This window comes from Penicillium pulvis (assembly GCF_028828015.1).
Source record: "Penicillium pulvis strain IBT 33274 chromosome Unknown contig_10_segment0_segment0, whole genome shotgun sequence".
Taxonomy (NCBI): Eukaryota; Fungi; Ascomycota; class Eurotiomycetes; order Eurotiales; family Aspergillaceae; genus Penicillium; species Penicillium pulvis.
In genome coordinates this window covers 437,666-461,042 of record NW_026643071.1, presented here as the reverse complement: position 1 = coordinate 461,042, position 23,377 = coordinate 437,666, and the positions used below count along the sequence as shown (strand labels likewise).

General features: G+C 48.3%; 9 protein-coding genes across 9 annotated transcripts; 2 read left to right on the top strand and 7 right to left on the bottom strand.

Moving 5' to 3' along the window:
- Positions 1 to 2,279: 2,279 nt before the first annotated feature.
- On the top strand, positions 2,280 to 3,155 carry N7503_000201 (Trans-aconitate 2-methyltransferase; the record flags this gene model as incomplete). Its single annotated transcript, XM_057059762.1, has 1 exon — positions 2,280 to 3,155. The coding sequence occupies one exon, from the start codon at positions 2,280 to 2,282 to the stop codon at positions 3,153 to 3,155; it is 876 nt and encodes a 291-aa protein (XP_056926685.1).
- Positions 3,156 to 3,718: 563 nt separating this feature from the next.
- On the bottom strand, positions 3,719 to 5,251 carry N7503_000200 (FAD-dependent oxidoreductase; the record flags this gene model as incomplete). Its single annotated transcript, XM_057059761.1, has 4 exons — positions 3,719 to 3,851; positions 3,903 to 3,981; positions 4,046 to 4,769; positions 4,835 to 5,251. 4 exons carry the CDS (start codon positions 5,249 to 5,251, stop codon positions 3,719 to 3,721), a joined length of 1,353 nt encoding a protein of 450 aa, XP_056926684.1.
- Positions 5,252 to 5,760: 509 nt separating this feature from the next.
- Positions 5,761 to 8,037, bottom strand: N7503_000199 (uncharacterized protein; the record flags this gene model as incomplete). Its single annotated transcript, XM_057059760.1, has 5 exons — positions 5,761 to 6,244; positions 6,316 to 6,900; positions 6,953 to 7,335; positions 7,387 to 7,589; positions 7,644 to 8,037. The coding sequence occupies 5 exons, from the start codon at positions 8,035 to 8,037 to the stop codon at positions 5,761 to 5,763; spliced, it is 2,049 nt and encodes a 682-aa protein (XP_056926683.1).
- Positions 8,038 to 9,138: 1,101 nt separating this feature from the next.
- Positions 9,139 to 9,382, top strand: N7503_000198 (uncharacterized protein; the record flags this gene model as incomplete). The annotated part of the gene is made up of 2 exons (XM_057059759.1): positions 9,139 to 9,179; positions 9,235 to 9,382. The coding sequence occupies 2 exons, from the start codon at positions 9,139 to 9,141 to the stop codon at positions 9,380 to 9,382; spliced, it is 189 nt and encodes a 62-aa protein (XP_056926682.1).
- A 19-nt stretch (positions 9,383 to 9,401) lies between these two features.
- On the bottom strand, positions 9,402 to 10,397 carry N7503_000197 (uncharacterized protein; the record flags this gene model as incomplete). The annotated part of the gene is made up of 1 exon (XM_057059758.1): positions 9,402 to 10,397. One exon carries the CDS (start codon positions 10,395 to 10,397, stop codon positions 9,402 to 9,404), a length of 996 nt encoding a protein of 331 aa, XP_056926681.1.
- A 1,795-nt stretch (positions 10,398 to 12,192) lies between these two features.
- N7503_000196 (putative nonsense-mediated mRNA decay protein Upf3) lies at positions 12,193 to 13,967 on the bottom strand (the record flags this gene model as incomplete). Its single annotated transcript, XM_057059757.1, has 2 exons — positions 12,193 to 13,663; positions 13,726 to 13,967. 2 exons carry the CDS (start codon positions 13,965 to 13,967, stop codon positions 12,193 to 12,195), a joined length of 1,713 nt encoding a protein of 570 aa, XP_056926680.1.
- Positions 13,968 to 14,625: 658 nt separating this feature from the next.
- N7503_000195 (flavodoxin and radical SAM domain protein) lies at positions 14,626 to 17,011 on the bottom strand (the record flags this gene model as incomplete). The annotated part of the gene is made up of 2 exons (XM_057059756.1): positions 14,626 to 16,910; positions 16,984 to 17,011. 2 exons carry the CDS (start codon positions 17,009 to 17,011, stop codon positions 14,626 to 14,628), a joined length of 2,313 nt encoding a protein of 770 aa, XP_056926679.1.
- A 617-nt stretch (positions 17,012 to 17,628) lies between these two features.
- N7503_000194 (DUF4246 domain-containing protein) lies at positions 17,629 to 19,830 on the bottom strand (the record flags this gene model as incomplete). Its single annotated transcript, XM_057059755.1, has 1 exon — positions 17,629 to 19,830. The coding sequence occupies one exon, from the start codon at positions 19,828 to 19,830 to the stop codon at positions 17,629 to 17,631; it is 2,202 nt and encodes a 733-aa protein (XP_056926678.1).
- Positions 19,831 to 20,376: 546 nt separating this feature from the next.
- Positions 20,377 to 23,318, bottom strand: N7503_000193 (Fungal chitin synthase; the record flags this gene model as incomplete). The annotated part of the gene is made up of 6 exons (XM_057059754.1): positions 20,377 to 20,514; positions 20,563 to 21,199; positions 21,268 to 21,451; positions 21,517 to 22,779; positions 22,831 to 23,245; positions 23,295 to 23,318. The coding sequence occupies 6 exons, from the start codon at positions 23,316 to 23,318 to the stop codon at positions 20,377 to 20,379; spliced, it is 2,661 nt and encodes an 886-aa protein (XP_056926677.1).
- Between the last annotated feature and the right edge of the window lie 59 nt (positions 23,319 to 23,377).

The window sequence follows — 23,377 nt, the reverse complement described above, 5'->3', positions numbered from 1 at the left end:
ATGAATCGAAATACGCTTTTTCCTTGTATATAATCCAAAATTTACGGATTTGATTTTATTGAATTTGAACCGTATCCTACTTTCCAAAAGTCTCCAACGTCGCTTGTAATTACCTACTTTCAAACTCCTCAACGTAGACAAGCCTTTTCTGGACGCGTCAGAATGGATACCGCATGTAGACTCCATCTTAAGCTCGGGGGAATGAGACACGAAATCGGGAGACACGAACTCGGCGGGGCTGCATATTGGAGGGTTCGGTGTTCGCTGCGATACGCCACTATGGTAGAGCCAGAGATGGTGGGGGAAGGTCGGGTCATTTGTGCCCGGGTTGCTCGGGGTATTTGTGTCCGACGCCATGTGGACAGGAGCTCATGGCACAATTTCGCATAAGCATGTACTACGATGCACTAGGTTAGATCCACTTAGGTGTGGCTTTCTAGAATATTCATTGGAATTATCGTTTTGGAATAATGATCGGGTGGTTCCAAGGTTGTTCAATGTGGGTTATATGATTGTACAGTGTATACTGTAACGATGGATTACTTATATAACTCCCGCCTGTAAAAGCTGTTTCTGACCCTTCGAAATTGTTTTTAAATCTTTTCATTCCTGGCTAATGAGATTTGTATGGTTCTGCACTTTTTCCTTGCTTCCGACCGAAGGATTTCAGTTTAATCACAAAACTCAATTCCATATTCCATTCCAAACCCATCTGCCTGTGTTGTGCAGTAAGACTACCCCGAGCCATCTCCTCTGCTGTCAATGTTCATATGGCTACATATCCAGCTACGGTGGTGAAAATTGTATGCCCAGGCTTTAGCCCACCCACCTGGGCAATCAGCTTCGTCTCGTCTCAGCCTTTCAAGATTTGCACAGCCTCGCGACCTTCCGGATCTATGCTGAGGCTGAGATGAGTGGCCAATCGGCGTATTTGCCGTGGAAGAATCCCCGTTCTTCAGTTTCAGACTCTAAGTTGCACGACATGTATGCAGCTGAGCCATAACTTCCACATCGTCTGAAAGAGGCAACTACCATAGCTGAAATGATCGATCTTGTTTTGCATGTTCAGATGAAGGTTCAGACAGGGCTTATTTCTTCCTGGGCAGCTTCTGAATTCGGTTTTCAGGCATACCAATTGTATATTGGGTAGATATACTTGCTTATCACTGGCACCGGGATGTTGCTGCCTCTCAGGTTTGCTAAGCAGCTAGGCTATTTTAGAAGACCAACACGTTTGCCAACATAAAAGAGCGCGACTTTATCTCCTCCGAAATGATTTCTTCTATCTTCCAAGGTTGCAATAGGGACTTCCCAGGTTTTCTCTCCTGACTGTACCGAGTAGACTTTCAGTAAGCACAAACATGGTCCGACCAGCGCGATCACCTGCTAAATAACTTGTCAATGATGAATGCTAGTCAGCGCCAGCCCGAAGATCATATTCAATATCTCTCTTCCGGATAAACCGTGACTCGATCACTCTTAGTGGGGATAAGAAGAATTTGGAATATTCCATAGTAATGTATACAAGGTAAACTCCAAGCCTGAGATGGTTTCAGAAATCTTGCAAGGTTTCGCTGTTCTTTTCCACTGTAAAATTTTCATTCAATTGGCTCTAGCTTCAGAAGTCCATATAGAAGATTGGTACTCCTATTGCGGCATTGTGCTAGCATAATCAATTGAAGAGTGTCGTGGTGGCTTTATTTTCGGGGTGAACTGTCCTGACCAAGCACCTTCAATGGCGTTGTGGCTTGTGGATCCACTTGACCCTTTGACGAATAATCGAAGGCTGGCGTAATAGTTATTGGTTAGGGAGTGTTGATAATTTTGCCATCCAACGGCCTTTGCAAGAAAAATATACTCTCTGCCTTATTGGTTTGATCATTCCAGCTCCAATAACATATTCAAAAAGCGAAAGAGTCATGAGATTGATGTAGCTCCGGTGGCGGACTATCCGTTTCCATACTTCGGTCACTTCCGAGTATCGGCACTTTGATCGAGCCACCGCAATTCCACAGACCACCATTTGGAGGCATTTAAATTACGAATCTTTCTAGAATTATTACAGATCGGCATCTTAATTATACAATGTAACATTTTGAGCCAAGTATCTGCCGACCCAGGAGGTGAAGACCATTATAGACAGTTCTTGAATGTCTAGTGACGTTGGATTCCGCTTTGACCTCACCAATGACTGACCCCGGCTGCGCTGCTTAAATACCGAGCCGGTGCCATTATCAGCCTTTCCCAATTTCACATACATACCTATCCTCTAGATCATTATGTCCTCCATTCAATCATCCAGAGCATTGTTTCAGTTCTCTCAAAGAGCTTTGTCAGGACTACCAACCTGCAGAGCAATCTCTACAAAAGGGGCGCAAGCCGCGCACGACTGGAGCGCCGCGCAATATCTCAAGTTTGAGGATGAACGCACCCAGCCAGCTCGCGACTTACTCTCCCGTGTTCCTCTCCAAGCGCCGAAGAACATTGTCGACCTAGGCTGTGGGCCAGGAAACTCCACTGCGGTGCTGGAATCACGCTACCCAGACGCCCAAATCGTGGGAATGGATTCGTCCCCGGACATGATTCGCAAGGCAAAAGAAACTCTCCCGCACCGCGAATTTGCCGTAGGAGATTTGGAGTCCTATTCACCTCCAGGCCCAGTGGACTTGTTTTACTCCAATGCCGTGTTCCAATGGCTCAAGAGAGATGAACGCTTCAAGATCGTCAAGAGATTAATGGAAACACAACCATCGGGGGGCGTTTTTGCCCTTCAGGTTCCTAACAACCTCTCGGAGCCTTCCCATGTCTTGATGCGGGAGACTGCCGAAAATGGGCCTTGGGCTGCTACACTGGCGAAGGTGGGCAGAGATACGTTCCAAACGACGCAGGAAATATACGATGAACTCAAGCCTGTTAGCTCGAAGGTGGATATCTTCCAGACCAGTTATAATCATGCTTTGGAAAGCCATGAAGCCATCATCGAATGGGTTAAGGGTACTGGATTGAGACCTTACTTGGATCCTCTGAGCGCAGAAGAGAAGAACAGTTTCTTGCAAGAGTACTTGCAGCGTCTGCAAGCAGCCTACCCTGTTTCAGTCGATGGCCGGGTTTTGCTTCAGTACCCTCGCTTGTTTGTTGTTGCTGTTAAGAACTAGCTTAGATGATAGAGTGACTTCACTGTAAATTACTGATATTTCTTCGATCTTCAAGCCAGCGTATGGGAGCTAGCCTTTCGCACTCCGGTGACATTACTACACTATACAGAAAACCATCGATATCTTGATAAGGAGTCGTTGTGATTCTATTCCCTCCTTCAATTTAAGTAATCAAAATAACCTGAGGATATACCCAGGTATGTTCATCGTTACTGACAGCAATAAATAAAACCACCTATCATGTATTATTGCCAATCCTTAGCCTTCTCCAGATCAGCGCTCACCGCACCTTTCTAATGAATAATATGGAAATGCTTGGGATTGAGTAAAAAGTGAGAGATTTGACCGCTAACAGATAGTTACAGGGTGAGATTAATTGGCCATAAGTATGACCAGGGGGTCTAGGGACCCGCCCAACCCATCCCGAGAGCAACAACTGGGTATCTAGCACAGTTGGGAGTCTTGATCGCTGAATAACAAACAGAAATAGCAAAGTCTTTATCGCTGGGTAACATATGGGAAAGTGAATCGTGATCAATGGTACAAGTACAGCCATTCAAACCTCACAGCTTAGCTCCGATAGTCACACCGTTGGGTAGCTCCAGACCGACTGGCAGTCCGGAGACGTAGTTGTCATCATACTCCATGCCGGCGATCCGGGCAAGTTTCTCGTTAATATCGCTGTACATGTCATAGCTACAGCCCCCGTTAGTATAAACTTTGAGAACCAAGATCAGAGCCACTCACGCATTCATCTCCTCAATAGTAAGTATATTCTTTGGATCTTCGACCTTGTAAGTTGCAGTATTCTTATTGCAAGAGAAGCCTTGGACGAAGCAGTCAGTAAATGATATTCTTTTCACTTTCTTCCTTCTGAATATGGAACTCACCGATTCGCTCATTAATGTTGTAAGCGGCCTTCGCAGCAGCAGCCTGGACCCGAGTAGCGCGTGGAAGGCGAACGAGCTGATATGCCTCAAGAGTCTGCTCGACATTTCCATTGAAGGAATTCTTGCTGAAGAGGATACCAAGAGCCGCCGCATCCTCAATGGCCATGCAGGCACCCTGGCTCTGGTGGGGCATCATAGGGTGACCGGCATCTCCCAGCAAACAGACATTTTTCTTGGACAGGTAAGGGTAAGGGTCATGAACCCAGAGGCGCCAGGGCTGGATTTCCTTGCCGATGGCAAGGTGGTTGAAGACCTGACGATCGAGCGCAGGGTAAGGCTTCAGGAGGTCCTCAACAGGTCGGCCCTCAGCGCCCCATGTCTGATTGGTGTTGTCGCCCTGCTCACGAGGGAAGAAGCAATAGTACGAAAGGAGCTTTCCGCCGTTGCAAGGCGAGAGAACAATCTTATCCCATTTGCCCTCTTGTCCGCCCCAGTACTCAAGTGCGCTATCGTCTGAGTAGTTGGCGAGGCCGAGCTTAGCGGCTTCATCCGCATCGACATTAGCGTGCAAGCAGCTCTGGTCTGAAGGGCGACGCTCGGGAGTGATGCCCACAATACCGCGAACCACCGATCCAATTCCGTCAGCACCGACAATCAGATCATGCTTGGCGGAGTATCCGTTCTCGAATTCGATAATGTTGGTTTCTAGGTCAATGCTGGAGCACTATGAAGAATCTTGTGTTAGCCATGTCGCTCCCCAGTTTTTGGATCAGCTATCGGTATACATACTCGGTGGTTGACCTTGAGCACAGCGGGAACGCCCTTGCCTTCCTCAGCCAAGGCAGATTCCTTGAGCATAAAGTGCATCTTCTGGCGATGGAACATGTTGTACACATATCCCCAGCGCTCCTCATAATCGGCGAGGTCATACACACTAACCGGCTCTCCGGTCTTCCAGTCACGGTTGATAAGCTTTTTGAGGACAACAGGGTCACCCTTGGCAATATCAACATCCCACTCGTGAAGCCAGCGAGTTCCATTAGCAGCGCAGGAGACTGAAGCTCCCACCTCGCCAGCAAAATCATTCTTCTCATAGATGGTGACCTGGTGACCTGCGCGGCGCAGGGCAATCGCAGCGGACATGCCACCGATGCCGCCACCCACGATGGCCACGTTCAGGGGTCTCCAACCTTCGGAATAACGCATTTTGCTAAGATTTTGAGATTCTTTGGAACCTGAGTTGTTTGTTTTGAATGCTTGACGAAGTACCGAATTTGGAAGGCACACACTTCGGGGAGGCGTACAGTTCGGGAAGGCGCACACTTCGAAAGGGTCGCAAGGTTCGTTTTGGTATGCGCAAACCTTTTCGGAGGGATGTGAAGGCTGAGAGGGATATTGAAGAAGATAGAACACGTCCTGGCGTTTCATTTATCTTATTGTCGTTCACTGGTTGCAGACTATCTACTTTCTGAGCGGATAGTGCACTATGAGCGGAGCGGAGCGGCGGCTCGGGGACCCGCTTATCGTCGGGTGGCAACCATGTGGCGTAACGTTCCGCTCAGATCTAAGTTTCATTGGTCAAGATACTGTACTGATATCATCATAAGGCCCTGCTCTGGCCAGTACGAGAGCGTTTTCGATTAAGGAGAGATAGGATCGTAGCGGCTATTTCATATATGTAACAAAACAAGTACATTGGTATGTATATGGATTCATTATAGAGCACACGAGCCTGGCTCAGTAAAAGGAAAGCTATCCCATAGTGGTAACTCCATGCCCTCCCACTCCAAAAATGCGCCGTCCAATACTGGAGGTGTAAATGTAGTCGGGCCGTCCCCTTGGGGTATCCAGGAAAATAGCGGGCCGCCTTGTGTTGATAGTGGGGTTGCGCTTTCGGGTCGGTTCTCATTCTCACTCTGTGCACGGGGCACATTTGGGCTATCACTCAAGCTGAATATCCGGCTTACATATTTGCTACGACGCTGACGAGCTTGGGATGCCAAGCGTTCTCGTTGTTGGGTGACTGCGGCTTCGAGTAAAGTCAAGATCTCCAGGTAGTGGGCCGCTTGGGCAGATTGCTGTGCTAACATGCGTAGAATGGTCAGGGCACCTGCAAATGCACTGTCGATTTCAGTATCAACATCTCGGTGGGCAAACATCGAGAATCCTAATACCAAAGCGGCTGCGAAGACGAATGCTCTATATGCTTGATTAGTCTTCATTTTTCATTTCAGGCTCTGATGAAACGCGGAGTTGCGGTAAATACTTACTTGAGAATGCACATGTTCCGCAGGAGAAGGCCAGACTGGTGAATTTCGAGACATGTTTGAAGCATGTAAACAGCGGAATCGATGCAAGCTGCCGCTAGCCGAGAATGCACCGGATCTTCGTCAGGGAAATCGCCGGTTCCATTTGTGGAAAGGGTCTGGTGCAACCGTGCTAAGCGCACACTCAACGTGGAGATAAGAAAAGGACGTGTAAGAAGAATAACCGCAAAGTGGTATAAGCAGGCCACATGCATATTCCCGATGACACGTTTCTGTGCATCGTCGGGATTCTCGTTTTCAGCTGGGGTACGTAAGGAATCTGGCAGGTGTTGACTCCAACGATTCAGCTTGGCAAGCAATATTTCAGCTTTTTCAATAGAGGCACCCTGATCACCATATAATCGACCAATGATCTCATTCAGAATCAAAGATAGTCGGTATGAAGCAGATACGCCTGCTTCTGCCGCTGTTTCTGTTTGTCGACTGAGGTCTCCGCAACCTGGTAAGAGTGCTGATGTGGCTGCTGGTCGACCTAGAATAGAGCTTGCCAGGAGATCGAGTACACATAGACTCATCCATAGCCTTGACCTATAAAGTGAGTCAGCAGGCAATCCTAAGGTTTTATCAGAGTGACACAAACCTTTCTTGTTTTTCCTGATGGCCCAATCCCGAAGAATCCTCGTGTAGCCCCAGAGCAACGGCGGACCGAGCCGCAACACCCAGATACATGAAAGCGGCATTCCGGCGACAGGCCCCAAACATATAGAATGACATAAGCAGAAATGCCCGGACTAGGTCCATACTTGGATCTTCCAGAAAGTTGGCAAAAGTCCTGCGTTGTCCGCGTGTAATGAAAAAGCGCTCAATTTGAACTGTGGTAGCCTCGTTCAAACATGACTGAGCGCCGATGGCAATCATCAGATCCCCAATAGCGGCATGAGTCTTTTCCCGATCAGTCTTTGGCTCTGTAGTATCTGCCAATAGTGCCTCGGTGTTGCATCCCAGGTAGAGGAAGCCGCTCGTCTGTCAACTGGTTAGGATATGAGCCGCCTCGAGTCGGGTCGGGTCACTCACCACTGCAAAGAAGTTCGAAATGAAGCGGCGCTTATCATCCGCACTGCAGCTCTCTTCGGAGAAGCTTAGTGGGTCATGGCGGGCTTCGTTTTCTAGCATGTCCTCGCTCCAATTATGGGAGAATTGTGATGGTCCGATATGCTGGTACACTGTTTCCCGAAGGAGTTGCAAAAACGACAATGACGCAGCTTTACCAACATAAACTGTGGATTGGATATTAGTTTTGTGTTTCTTGAATGGATGCAGACAATTCATACCTCTATCGCCCTGTAGATTACGCAGCATCCGCGGATGCGTATGGTGTGTTGCCTCAGGCGAGCGGGAACCCGCCGCAGGGCGCTGCCGCTGCAGTAGACGATCGGACGGACTTCCAGCACGATTCGGAGGACTGACGGGAGTCTCCAATGGTCCATTGGAATCATCCCATGTCGGAATCGTATCTAATCGCGATCGAGATCGAGGAGTCGGGTCCCGGTGGCTGCTAGGACTCTCTGGATTGGATTTAAAAGGAATGCAGGAGCGAGCGTGTCCCTTGCGAATGCAGTTCGTACATGGGAATGAGCCACTGCATCGTTTCTTGGAGGCTCTGCATTTCGTGCATGCAGTATTGGCCCGCAGGCGGTTTTCGGGATTAACCTTGGGGCGGCCCATGATGGAGAGTGGTCGAAATGCGGGGAGCATACAACGGAGCTTATCTCGATGGTTTTCTTTTGCGGCTGGTATCGGAGGTGTTCGGGCCGCGCACCCGGAGATTTCCTTGCGTAAACGGCGATATGCACGATAAGGTTTGACGTGACAGTTGGTTGGAAATCGGATTGATAGGAATACAAGTAAAAGATAAGCCATGTTCGTCTTACAGTAGTTCTCTAATTCGGTTACATATCACGACCGCTTTCTCGTTAAATAAATCCGCCGCGGTGTTCTGAATATTTACAAAATAGTAACACATGTGTCGCGTGCCTTTTCTAATACAGTAATTCCACCAACCTATATTCAGGCATCATGGACCAAAACACCTCTGTATTTCATTCTTCCCTCCCGAAGCGTCTCCATCGCCTTCTCAGTTCCACTCTGATTCAAAGGAAATGTCATCACGATAGGCTTGATTAGGTGGCTGGCAGCAAATTGTAGCATTTCACGTTGGTTACCTCGAGCTGCGGGCAGACTGCCTTGAATTTGCAAAGTTTCCATGACCAAGGGCAGGTAGGGGAACTTTATCTCATCCATATCTACCGTCAGAGCATAGATGGTCCGAGGTCTCCCCTGTAGCCGTAATCTGGAAGATAGCGTCCCAAATTGGCTGTTTGGCTGATGTGACAAGAAGGTGGTCCAGAGGCTCCATCGCGGGAGGACAATCCGTGAAAATATATAAGTCGGCGGCCCCTAGTGCCAGCGCTTCAGCTCGTTTAGACTGCGTTCCCGACAGCACCGCCACTTGACAGCCCATTTTGACAGCGAACTGGATAGCGAGATGGCCTAGTCCACCCACCCCAATCACACCCACATGCTCGGTCGGCCCAACTTTGAATTCATGCAATGGCGAAAACACTGCACTTCCGGCGCACATCAAGGGAGCTGCATCAGTACTGGATATTTCGGCGGGAAGTATGTAAAGAAAATCTTCCGGCCAGATAGCTGCCTGAGCAAAAGATTCTTGATCGAGATCCATGGATTGGATTCGCCGTAGATCTTTCGTTGGTCGCAGTGTGCTTCCTCGCCACGCAGACAATACTTGCAGTGACGACAACTACCATGTCCGTATACCCAGCCCATATGGTCTCCTCTGTGTCAACGTAAGTCAGTTAAGCTCTCAAATAGAAGAGTATATCTAGATCAAAATATAAACAGTAAAAAGTCCAATGCAAGCTTACATTTTGAAAGAGACAAATTTGGTGCCGATTGCTTCGACAACCCCAACTCCTTCATCTCCGAGGACTATGTTGGCTTGCAGATAGTTAGATGTTCCAAGCTTGTTATTATTGTCGGCAACTTTTAAGGTCAGACAGTCCTATATCCTAATCTGAATAGTAGTACCCGTAGTCACAACTATTAATAATGTCTCTGCAGCTGGTCGGACCGTCATCCTGCCAGCCGTAGTCATCATCCTCCTCACAATCCAGGATATCTTCAAACTCCTTGTCATGGTCTTCCTGCTCATTCATCGCCTCGAGCATAATATCGTCATTCCAATCATCAATCGCTTGTTCAATAGATTCTTTATCCCAAGGCCCACGGGCGTTGGCTCTCGATGCTCCATCAAATCTTGGGCTTTGTGAAAGCTTGATCCACTTTTTGGTTGCTTCCAATATATGAAGCCCCCAAAAGGTCTCTCTGGGTGGATGTAGCTTAGCACTATACACGTTGAATAGATCTGGCAATAACGTAACATCTCCCGCACAGTATTCTGCAATCACCTGTCGAATGGGACGCTCATTGAAAATTGCGTATCGCCCTCCCAGAGAAGGATCAAAAAGCTGTCGGGCATGATCTTTGGTACGCCCCCATGCCGTTTTTTCTTTCTGAGTAATAGTACTGTCGGTCTCAACACACTTCTTCAAGCCAGCTAGGAAATCTTTCGAGCCCGTTCTCGTTCCGAGTTCCATGAGCTGGACATCCCTGATACCGTCAACGGAGATTCCGTAAAGACCGAACAATGCATCGGAATCATGCCGAACATCAAAAAGTACTTTCAAAATGTCCGGAGATTCCAGTATGGATTTGAGAGATTTCCCGTCGCTGTTGATGGTCGAAAATGCTTCTTTACCAAGTCTGTATATGTCTATGAGGTACACTCTCTTCTTGGAAGAGATATACAGCGACATGATAGAAATTGAACCATGTCGACCAAGCTGTATCCCTTCGAGGTCGATGAAAAGTGATGGAAGGCCGGGTCGAAGTCCGATGACTGCCGCGTCTATGACGGACGGAAGGAGAGTTACAGAGTCTATGACAAGAGTCTCGATTCCAGTCGATTCAGTAGACCTGGTGGCAGTAGATTTGGTGGATGCCATACTGAGTAGCCTGATTTAGTGAGCGTATATATTTGAAGGTGCGGAAATGCAGAAGGAGAGAGTGAAGATTCAGTCAAGTAATTGTGGCCCATCCTTTTAACCCTGAGATCTCGTGTTACCTAGCACCCCGCGCTACATGCATACCCTGGACTAGGACAGGGATTCTCATTGGTAAGTGACTTGGAATGTTGGCATCACTGTTGGTCGCTTCCAGATGAATATTGGCACTCCCCATTGCTAAATATGCCCGAATCCCGCAGAGTCACATCGTAATTATCTCCGTATTGAAGTAATATATGTCTAGATATAGCCAAAGACGTTTCTCTGCCCTTTCCCGCTAGTTTGTGGATTAAAAGCCATTTTGATGAGAGTCCAAGTGGCTTGAAACACGACTTTCAGCTTATCACGTGGCTATAGGGGATAGGCTAACTTGCATGTGCTTATGATGAAGCAGCCAATGATTTTAGACCAGTATGCGCGGCCACCCTTTCACCTGCAAGCAGCCCATTAATGGATTCTTCATTCAAGACCCGTGGGCATATACATACAACCAATATATGTTTAGTAGTGCATTACACTCTTTGAGAATTAAATCTAGTCATTGAGAGAGTACGTGGAAGGTCTGGACGCCATTTTAGTGTGTAGGATAGTAAGCATCAATAATTGATTTTAAAAGGCGTTACATTGCGTTATAGCCTAGGCAAGTGGTCGTATTGATAGCGAGACGTGAATGTTGATTTGCCAAAAGAGCTCATACCTAATATGGACTAGTTGACCTTGGCACTAACGCTCGAAGAACAACCAAGGGGACATACTCCGTTGTACATGTGCGGAGCACAAGAATTCTAAAAACCAATCAACGGTAGTTCGTAAACTAAGAAAAACAGAAAAAGCTCCAACAAGTGAAAGCAAATATCCAATCAAAGGCATGGGAAAGAAGTGAGAAAAATCTCTGCAATAGATCCGCATGTAGACCCACCTAAGCTCTTCCCATTGATCGGCAGCTCTAAACCGCCCCACCGGGAACACAAACAGCACAAACATGTTGTCCCTCGCTTAGCAAGCACGGGCCCCGTCCCAGGTATAAAAGGCATCTGTCGCCCCGTAGATTTTCTTTTCTTCAAGCGACTCTACGTTAGTGATCCCACCCCCATAGGATTCAATCCTCGAACATCTCACTAACAACCTCACAGTTCAAAGAATCACTTTAGAGTAGACGTCCTCTTCTAAGCTCTTTAAAAGAGCCACAGAATCTCCACCCTTGCTGATGACTTCTATGTCCTCGATGCCCTAAAGTGAAGCCTTTTACTCCCGCCTCGACGTGTCACGCGTGCTGCTTGCAGTGTCTGCGTTTCATGTCCAGGGAGTGGTGATGATCTTGACCTGGTTTGGTGTCTGACTTCGGTCGGCTGGGCCTGGTGGGTGTCGAGGAGGTCTGAAAGGTTTTTCAAATCCCTCGAGTTCTTTACGAAGATCTCGTTGTGATTTGAAATGGATGACTTTGTGAGTGGATTAACCTCCCCATCAAGGGACTCGGCAATGCCGGGCGCTTGGAGGGGACCCCTTCCAATACAATGCTTAGAACAATTGGATGAAACGACTTTGGGAACACAAATCATGCCTTGTAAACTTAATGTAACAACGTTGTACTGTTCCTCTTGCGCGGACCAATGCCTGCGACTGCCCAAGCAGTATCGTCTCTGCGTATTGCTGTTATACATAACTCCGTCATGTCTCGTATCATTGCTATCGGGTATCTCATGCAGTCGTTGAATTGGCTAAAGCTATATCCCAATCATTTTCCCGAGCCTCCCTTCTCCGTCTTCTCTTTCTCCTTCTCCCCATTACCTGCTGCTCCCTTCGCTCCTTTGTTTCGTGACCCACGTCCACCTCGCGATCCCCGAGCAGACGACCCAGTGGCGTTTCCAGTGTTCCCAGTGTTCCCAGTGTTCCCAGTGTTTCCAGCATTTCCAGCATTTCCAGCATTTCCACTGGGCGCTGGTGATGCTGGCGATTGTTGTTGTTGCTGTGAATCACCTCGACCCTTCCGCGACTTCTCACCACCAGGGTTCGCCTTGCGCTCAAGCACCACCACCTGACTCTGAGCGACCGTCACAGGGCTAGCGGCCATCGCCTTCTGCAAACTCTCGGGATTCGCAAAGTCCACATATCCAAATCCTTTCTTCTTATCGATCTCCACCTTGGTCACGTTGCCGAATGCCCCGAACGCCGTTTCCAGCAATGCTTCGGTTACGCCCTGAGAGGGGTTCGCGTGTTTGAGGAATGCCTGTGTGGCAGTGGAGGCGGGAGGAGCGGATGGCTTAGATTTCGGGCCCTTGTTCGCTTTCGCGGGTGCTGAATTAGCAGTAGATTGTGTAGCACTGTCGTTCGCTTTCGTCGTAGAGTCGGTATCCTTCTTCCCTTTGCTGGACCCTCCCGATGGGCCATTCTTGGCTGCTTTGGCTGCAGATTCCTTCTTAGTGCTCTCTGGTGCTGGGACAGACGAGTCTCGAGAACTGTCGTTTTTGGATGACCCGGTGTCATTGGCTCCTTTGCCTCGTCGCCGACCCCCAGCTGGCGATAACCCAAGGTCGCGTTGAAGGATCTTGGTCGCCGCAGTGACGTTGCCTCGTTCTCGCTTTCTCTCCGGAGCTGCAGTGGTCTCTTTCGGTGTGTTTGCTGTGCTGCCCTTGCCGGACTTGTTGGTCGAGGTAGCTTGCTTAGCTGCCTTCGTAGACTCCTTGGTAGCCTTGTCGCCCCTGCCTTTCTTCTCCGCCGGTGTCGCACTGGATTCCTTGTCGGCCCGTTGTAATAGTTTCTTTGCTTGCACCTTTTCCTTGGGTTCTTTCTCCGATCGGCTGTGCTTGGATGACTTAGACGCCGCGGCTTCTTTGGCCTTGCTTGCTTTCTTGTCCTTGATGAACTGCACCAGCGGCGTAGTGAGCACTGCCGTCTTTTTCTCCTCGCTCTCGAATGTATCGGGGGGCCCTGACTTCGTAATAGGTTGTGTCAAACTTTCCAGGAAGGTAATAAAGTCCGGGTCCTGGTCAATTGTACCCTGGCGAGCATCCTTCCGCACGCGACTGCCCGGGATCTTAGCGTAAGGGGCGAACTCCAAGCTTGGAGGTCCCAAGAGAATTGGATCATGGGAGGTGGCGCGAGCATCTTGGAACGAAGCTTGTCGCACTAGATCTGAGAGCGGGGCGACATGTTCGCTAGATACAACGTGGATATAGGCTCGGGAGGGACGAGAGGGTTTAGCGGGGCTAGATCAGATGGTGACCGTTAGCTTCTATAAGAAAGCATATCGTCTCCGTTGCGGCCTCACTCTTTCGACACCTTGCCAGCCTTGTACTGAAGCCAGTCCACCTTTCCGGCGCCGACTTTCCATTCCGCGCCTAAGATTCCCTCCAGTTCCGCTTGGGTCAACCCTGGTGGCAGTCGACGGATCAATAGCTTGAGTCGAGGAGCTGGGGGCTTGTGAGCCTTCTTTGCTGGGCCAGAAGACTTCTGTGTGGCTGCGGCAGGGATCTGAAGCAAGCCCGCGGTGGGCTTGTCGGTTTGGGTCATGGTAGGACGGGCAAAAAGCAGGTGATCTTGGCTTCAAAGGAATATTAATAGAATTAAAAAAAACCAGACAGTATGAGATTTCCTGCCCTCTCCCCTTATAAAGACAAAGTGACAGCTTGTTAGTACGACACTGCAGTCACACTGGATCCCAGAGCGGGATACATTGCTGAGTCATCATTTCCCCTCAGACAAACAGTGCATACGGAGGATATAGTTCTTAAGGTTAAACGCGTTCTACTTGAGGCGAGAGGGGTAAAATCGACTTGTAAGCCATATAATTTTGGTATTCTTTTCTGGGGTAATGGGCAATGCTCACAGTACCTACCCAATTGTGTACTGCAAATGATATGTATTGAACATATATCGACTAAGATAGTGGCGCCACCAAAGTCTCCACGGCAAGTTTGCCAAATCTATACCTAAGTCATAGGATTGCGACCGTGTGAACTTCAAAATGAAGGTCGCAGAAAAGCTTTTGATCTGGATGAAATCTTTGATTGGACTCTCGAACGTCTTGGTCGAAATGCAAGCATGAGCATCGATGAACTGATTTTAGACAGTTGCCAAGAAATGCTTTGCAACTCAGCAGCCCAATTTGAAGTGCCGTCCGATAATAATCGGGATAGAGGCAAGTTACCCAAATAGGATGATGATTTGCTCATGAGCTCGAGACATCCTCCACAGGAGTAGCCTCAATGGCTCTGTCTCTGTTCTTGCCCTTGCGGTGGACTCTCTCATCCTCCGGGTTAAAACCACCATTGCCCCAAAGCGCCCACTCCTCGGTCTCCTGCATGTAGTCTTCCGGAGTGAAAGAGGTTCCATCGGCCTTTTCCTTCTCCAACAACTCGAAAAAGCGAGGATAGTCGATCCGAGTATGCCATTTTCCGTTCACATGGAACCGATTGGAGGCGAGCAGAACACAACAGCTGTGGGCGTGCTCTGCGGCAAGACCATACCCGAGCCCTCGGCGCTCTAGCTCCGCGTTGAGGGCGACCACAAAGCTGGTGATTTCTTCATAGAAGGGCACGTTCTGCATGGTCAAGCCGGCGCCAGCGCTCGTGCTGGTTCCGCAATATGTGACACCCTTGACCTCGATCAGACATGGCAAAGCCTTTTCAACCAAGTCTGCATATCCGATGACCTCATCATCCACGTTGAAGCCCTTGACCAAGGTTAATCGGAAAACGGTTCGCTGAACGTGTCGCTTTTCCCGCAGAATATCGAGACAGCGCTGGAATCGCTCCCAGAAATCACGGTGCAACGGGCGGTCGATCTTCCGCAAACTCTCACGGTTGCTGGCATCGATGGAAACATATAGTTGAGTGACGCGGTGCAGGTTCTCGAGTTGATCAGGATGTTGGGCGTTGCACACCATGAAGCTGGAGATGTGCTCCGCGTGGAGCATTTCCAAGAACCGGTTGATGTGAGGGTAGAAAATGGGCTCACCGACCAGACTCAGGGCACAGTGGCGGATGCGCATAGCCTCGGCGAATCGCTCAGCTCGGACACCGGGAACACCCTTCATCATCTTGATCTTCTTATAGTGACCTTCTTTCACACCTTGGAAAATCAGCTCGGGAGAGTCAACCTTCCAACGCCAAGTTGTTCCGACCGGGTTTGTACCGTGACGCCAGCAGAAAATGCACTTGTTGGAACATGAGAGAGATGGTGTTGCCTCCATGCAGAGATGGGATCTGATACCATAGAAAGAGTACTTGTAGCAAGAGCCTCGTCCACGCAGCGCCGATTTGGTCCATCGACAAATCTTGACTCCAGAGTGCGAACCCACAATCGTGTAGCCTTGTTTCGTCAAAGAGGCATAGGTAGGCGAGGTCTTGGGAACCATTTCCTTGGCACTGGCTTCCGAAGATACAACTTTGCCCACGGTGGTAAAATCAATAGGAAGAGGGCCGGAGTCATCGCCCATCTTGATATCTTCGAGATCTACCATGGAGCTCTTCTTTTCTTTTCCAGACGAATCGTCATCGTCCATTTCCTCTTCATCACTCTCCACAGCATCACCGCTACCGGAAACACCCTCGCCCAAGCCACCATTCTCCAAAATGTCCGACAAGGTATCCTGGATTCCTTGAGACCAATCCTTCAAAGCAGCGTCGGCATCACTCTTGACATCGCCCATGCCCAACGGGAATGCCCGCTTGCGACCCGTGAGTTTTGACATCCAACGATCAATCTCCTTAGCCTGTGTGCAGAAACCCTCTTCCTCAGTTGGCCATTCTTCCTTGTCACCGAAGCCAAAGACCGAGTATCCAGCCAATTGGTGCAGCGAACCGGTATCAATTCGGAAGTCATTGTGTGTTTCCTCCAAATCACCCAGGAAAGTGCTCAGTACCGTGTCAATGTTGTAGGTTGGGACCAAAATGCAGTACATGTAGCGTGTTCCAGGAGAAGTTGACGGTGGCTTTGGGGCAGAGACAAAGAAGTCGTCAAAGTCGATGTACGAGATGTCATGAATCTGCGGGGGCAGAATACCACGTCCGGGGTTCTCCAGGTTTGATTGCTCCTGAGCAGCGGCACGCAAATCCTCCAACAAGACGTTCGCATACCGTTCGGTGTTGGTCGTCAAAGAGGCAAAGAAGATAATGGGTTGGATATGAGTGATGGGCTGGAGCTCCTCGCTGGAACCACGACGGCCACCGATTGTCTTTGCGGGCTTCTTGCCCTGGACGCGCTTGGGGCCAGAGGGTTTAGTCCCGGCATCAGCGCGGACGGCTTTCAGATTTTCTTTCTCCAAGACGGCATTCTGTGTTGCGGGGAGTTTCTCGAGTTTCTCAGGAGACTGGCTGCGCGGGGAGGACGGTACGGAGGCTGAGGCCGGCGTCTTCGATCGGGAAAGCGTCCGGTAGGCACGAATGGCGAAGAATAGCGCCGACACTGCAATGAGAATAGGAAGACGGTAGGCATGCCATACGGCGAGGAGGCCTGCGGGGTTGTCAGCGCGCGTTACAACAAAGGAAAGAATCTCGTGATCAAATTGATAAAGGCTCCTACATACCGTCAGCCATGACTCGATCGCCAGCCATTTTATATAAGATAATTTGGCGAAGTGTGAAAAAATGCGTCCGTCCGAGGGGTTCAAACTTATCGGGGAAAAAGAAAGTGGAGAAAGGCGGGAGCGAATGAACATCCAGGCATTAAATCACGGAATGCCCTATGTTTATTTTTACTTCTACCAGTTAACGCTCTATAAGATTTACCTAATACTCTGGAGGTCGCTGCTGCATATTGACTTAGCGACTTCCATTCAATTCCACAAGGAGACAGCGCAATCCAAGTACAAAACCCCTTCCCCTCCCCTAATAGATTCACCCGACTGATCAATAGCCGACCCGGTGGAGTGTAAAAAACTCTAGGTAGACATACTACACGCTACACGCCACCCTGGGAGTGGGAGCGTAGGTATCCAGGTAGGTATACTAGAAGTAGTGGAACAGGCTATTGACACCCGAAGCGCTAGGTATCTTTCTTGCTGGATTAAAGAAAGTGCACAAGAGCAATTTGAGGTGCATGTCTAGCAATCCCCAGCAAATTGCTATTGGCCTTGAAAGTAGTGTTAAACCTCAAACTAAATTGACAGAAACCATGCAATTCCTTCTCAAAGATGCAAGACATAGGGACCGAAATACCAAAAAAAGATTCGTTACGCGTGAATCATAGGGCCTTCGAAATTGTGTTGATCAATTCCATCAGTCTGGGCTTTCACAGCAAATTTGCGTTCCTCTTCGGATTCTTTTTTATGTCTCGCTGCCTCACTGGTTCCCATAGGCCAGTCTCTTGTTTCGTTCATTATTAGATCAACAAGTTCCTGAGGTAGTTTAGCCGCATTGGTTGTCTCAGCCGCCAGAGCAGCTTCGCGCCACCAGTCATGCCGCTGTATGGGGACGTTGCGGGTAGAACATATGCGGTAGTGGGGATCGACCAAGTAGATGATAACACACCGTTGGTGACCCGAATAAGATTTGTCTTTGAGTGTGGATGGCTGCAATTTGTATCGTAGAGTATTGGGCCAAGCTAAGAAGCGGCCCTGCTTCACTCCCAAGGAACCAAGATTTTGAATCTTTTGGGGAAATGGGAGATGGTGGAATTCAAGGTATTCAAGGGTATGCGGAATACCGAATATTTTGTGCATCGCATCAGGCTCTGGAGTATAGTCCCATTCATAGAGGTCATTCTCTTGTTGAAACGATATCCGTGATTCCACATTCTCAACATCGTAATAGTATCGCGATGAAGCCACGATATGCTCATTGAGAAGACCATCGACGTGGAAGTCACTGTCACCAGGAAAGATTGGTTCTTTCGGGGTGAGTTCGATGCTAGATACACGAACAATGACTTGTAGCCCCTTCGTCCGAAACTCATCTTGTAAGCAAATGTTTTGGTATGGGTGATTGCCCAACAAACTTGCATCAAGTACAGGAACATTGAGACGGATGTCATCGCGGCTTCTGGCCTTTTCAATTATCGGCTTCCACGTTTTGCCATTTTTCCAATCTTCGTAAGTGTACGAGACTCCCGCCCCTGGATATTTGAAAGTATTAAGTCTATAATATTTCAACTCTATCAATTCGGCCAGCTCATGCATTGCTGAGCCTGTCAGAACCTCCGGAGTCAATGCGGCAAAGAGATCACCAGGTCCTCTGGAGTCCTCCGGGGAATCATCGTTAATTTCATATTTCTGACCAGGTTCTGGCAATGCCAGGTACTCTTTGACCGTCGCAATATAAGAGCTCCATTCCTCTTCTTTCCAGTGGTGTCCAGGCACACCGTAGTAGGAACCGGGTTTATTGGGTTTGTATCTACCGTTGGTGTCACTTTCCTCAAACCCATAGGTCTTGATCCGCAGTGGATGGCGGCTGGTTGTCCCTTTGATCAAAACTTGATTCCAGGGATCTAAGCTCAAGGAAATGAGTTTCTCAATTGCTGTATAAGCTGACTGATTCTTTGGGTGGAGGTCATTGATATATGAAGTTATGCGAACCTCTGTGCCAGAAGCTTTTCGCTCAGCAAATTCTACTTCGCATGGAAGCCACTGAAACCGATTGGACCAACGGTAAAAATGGCGGACTTCATAATCATATGGCCGAGAGCCCCCCTCGTATCGTGACGACTTGGTTGTGTATATGTCAAGCGGATGCTCTGGTGTTGGTGCGACAATGGCTTTTGATGCAATAATCGGATATGCTAGACCATCATCTACCATGGGTACAAAGCCTCCTTGACTGAGCACGGCGGTCCGGCCGTAGACTAGCATGAACTTCGAAGGATCAACCAGATCGTGCATCGGAATCGAATGGCATCTCTCTGACAGATCTCCTAAGTTCGACGGAACACATTTTCCGAACTCGTTTTGTAGTTCAGTTTGCAGTAGACTTCCAATCAGTTCATCTGATTTGCAGATGCCCGCATCGGCATTCAGAGTAAGGACAAACTTCTGTTTTCGAAAGTCTTCGGCCTTGTCCCGTAGCTCTGCAATGCACCAATCCCATGTCTTCTGCGATAAAAGATCCATATCGACATTCATATCAGATTTAGCTTCAGGGTCTGGTTGCTCCGATGGCTTCGAATTTGATACCGCATCTGCATACCACTTAGCAACAACTTTGTCATTGAACACATCATGTTCCCAATTCGGTATCTCCATCACTCTTTCCATTAAACGAAGCATAAATAGTTCAGTGATAGTCAAACGGGCTGCTCGACCCCGCTTGTGTGGGTGGTTAGGTAGGGCACCATGTGCAAATCTTTGCCCGGCTTCAAATTCATAATCAACGGGTATATCTCCGAATGCAGGGATGTGTAGCTGAGCAGCCCCAGAATTGTCCATTTCAGGAAGTGTCATCGTGTAATAAGGCTGATGGGATTGATGTTCGAACGTTGTGAATAGAAAAAGCGCGGCCCTCCGAGGTGCCTGTGCCTCTATTGATAACGTTTCCTTTTTCCAAGACTTACGGACTGATTTCGGACTTCTGCCGAGACACGCTAGTGGACTGACGCTACTGTGAACTAGCGTATACCCACTAGCGTGTCACTGAGATGAACAAGTTGATTATTTTGTAAGTCAAATATGCATTTTGCACTGGTAAAAGAACCCCCTTCCAGAATTACATTGAAGGTGGTTTCAAACTTGACGTTGTCTTATTCTAGAGTACATAAGAAAAATACTGTATACATACACCACCATTGGTTCCAGGCTCCCAAACATTTTTGAGAGAGGATGACGCCTGGAGAAATTTGCAGACTAGCCGCAATCATTTCACATACCAAAAACAAACAGCAGATAAGGCAAAAAAGAAAGGACAAGAGCGGACTTGAAGCTGGATGCGGGTACAAGAGACGGAGCAATTCATTGAAGTGGAGCTTGTCGTAGTTCAAGTAGCTGTAAACTTCACCGTCTTGTAAAACAACAGAAAACACCAGTCTTTGCTAAAAACCATAGAGCACCAAGAAAGCGGAATATTGAGAGACCTGAAGTTGCCCAGAGGATGATCTTGAAATACATTGCCGTTCGAGGTGTTGATGTTGTCTACTTCAATCAGTAAAGATAGTAGAAGACACAATTCATCGTACATACCGTGAAGCAAAGCCGATCCAGATCAGCATTGTTGATACAAATTGCCAAAAGGCCATTGCTAGATGTCCACAAAATTACCAGATTGGTTCGAAACGCTTTATACGAATCATCCAAGCTGGCCTCCTCTTTCTCAATAGGTGGTCGGTATGGCGTTAAGGCTCGTTTTACCGTTTGCTCAAACTGGGTATCAATGTCGGTCTGGGCCTTTTCTAGCTCCTCCACAAAAGTCTGCTGGGCATCTGTTTTGATGTGCGCTGACGGTAGCGCCTCGGCTCTATCAGAGCCTTTGGTCCCCCATGAAACATCATGCCAGTTGCAAAACGCATAGACCATGAGAACGTTGATCGATGAAGGCATCCCTAGAATATATGCCCATGATGAGGTAAACATATGCCATGGGTCCAAGTAGAGAAAGCTGGCCAGGAAGTAGATGCCATATGTAGAGACTAACGCGACTAGAACAATTCCACCAGTAGACTCGATGAAGGAGCTGAGGAATGCCACGACACCGTCGTTCACATCAAAAGTTAGATTCCCTCCTGTCAGTGCCTGTACAACGAGATAAAAGGTTAGGACGAGAACATAGGCTTGAACAATCGAGAAGTATGTAATGGACAGTGTGTATAACAGCTTTGTCCTGGTGGTTGCTAAGTCAGCCCTTGCTAGCATATTTTGCTACTGTCTTTAAGAAGGTCAAAAACATACCCTTTTGGTCTATTGCCAAGAGCCAAGATGAATTGAAGCAAGAGAGTTGCCAGATAGCCGATCTTAAGAAAATTGTTCACTATCGGCGATGCTTCACTCCCAAAAGGCCAGCTCTTATTGTGATTAACAGAGCTCGAAACCCCCACAATATCCATGATGACGGAAGTTGTGAGCCAGTATGATGCTGAGAGTGGATTTCACGTTAGTCTCATAGAACCAAAAGAAGAATTTGAGATTGTAGTTGCTTACCAAGTGAGAACCATGTCATGATAAGCTGGGCGATATTATAAACCAATTGGACATGAAACACAAACAGACGAATCAAGTTATGACCGCTGGAATAGATTCGGCCAAAGTGCATTGTAGCGTAAAGGCTCGCTGCGAAAGAGCCATTTAGCCAACGTCGTCTCTGGCTTAGGAACTCTGCCGGGTCTTCGGGCACGTCAGTCTCCCCTTTTGATGCCTTCACATAGGTCAAGCGCCATTGGCACCCGGCCTTTGCGACAAGCTCAAAGCACAGAATTCGGTCCTCCGCCAAGAACATGTTTTTCTTGAATATGTTCATACCCTCAATGCCTTTCTTTCCAAGCCTCTTAGAAAGAGTGTGATCACCATGGAAGTATTGCTCTAGGGGCTTACCAACTATAGCTCTATAGCGGTATGCAGAAAATGCTCCCGGAAGAACGCTAACGTAACCGAAACCGCTCTCAAGTGGTTTGTCGAGAATGTTGGAAATCTTATACTCGAAATTCTGCGCGGCGACCAAGGGATTTAATACATTTCGCCAACCACGGCCTAGAAGTGCATGGATTTCGCCACAAGCACCACCAAGATGTCTATCGTTGTAGAAAGCTTGCCATAGCGCCAGTAGAGACTTTCGCCCTGGCTTAGTGCCCGCATCGATCAAGATACACACCTCAGGGTTTAAGATTCGTCCAAACGCATTAAAAAGCCAGCGGTGGGAGTTAATCTTTTTGCTGTTGTTTTGCTTGAGGCAAAAGATCATTTGAACTGGACAAAGATTGGTAATTTCATCGCCCAATGGTCGAATCAATTGCTGTGTTGGTGTGACCGAGAGTTGAGTCGTATACTCGAACTGGTGGGTGTTAGAGTTGATCAAGGTATGGAGTAAGATGGAGTGGGATTCTACAATATGAGCCACTGTGTCTCTCCCATCAACATCTTTTTTCATCACACCATCCTGGAAGATTCCAACGGTCGCAAGCAGATCGAGTGTCTCTTTGTTGCATGGCTTTATTCCATCGAATATGAGACAAACAACAATCTTTTGCCACGCTGGGCCTCCTTTGTGCCAGAATTGACTTTTCTTCAAGTTGACAATATCTCGAATATTTTGCATGACGCTATGCAAAGTTCTGGCAGTGAGGACTTTGTCCTCATTGTAATAAGTGATCGCTATCATCATCTCGGTGTGTCTGTTATACATAGAAGGGCGAAGGTTGTATCCGTTTTGCAAAGTAAACTCATCTGGATCGCAAGTGGCCGCTGTATCTATACAACTAAGCTCAATGACCCTCGATGAACGGATTAAAGTGTACTCACATCTCATATGAGTAAACTCTTCAGGGGAGTCGCCCTCTAGCTCTCGATATTTGGGCTGGACGGCATTTCGTATTGGGCTTGGGACAGGGTGGTCGACGCTTAAGACCGTGCCTTTGACAAGTTGGATTCGACGAGTCAGGTTTCTGCGTAGAGAGCTTGGGGCTCCTTTTTGACGTTGTTCCCAGCGTTTTGATCCCGTTGAGTCAGCATCAGCATTGACCTGCTCCAATGGTGGGAGAGCTTGTTCCGAATAGGAGTCAGTTCCTAGATTGATAGGACTCGTAGAATGTGGCGAAGGCGATACAGAATGGGATAAGGGAATCAAAGGTTTTGGTCCTCCATACGGGCTTGGCGATTGGTTCGAGGGAAGTAGGGGCTGCCGGGCAAAATTCGGGTTATCGAAGGCGGGGCTTTGCTAGCTCAGAGGGTTAGCAAACCTTGGATATGGAAAGGTTAAAACTAACAATTGGTGGGCCGGCATTTTCCATTGTTTGACTGTAGTTAGGCGGGCTGTGAGGTCGGTCAGTCGGGCTCCATGCTGGATCCA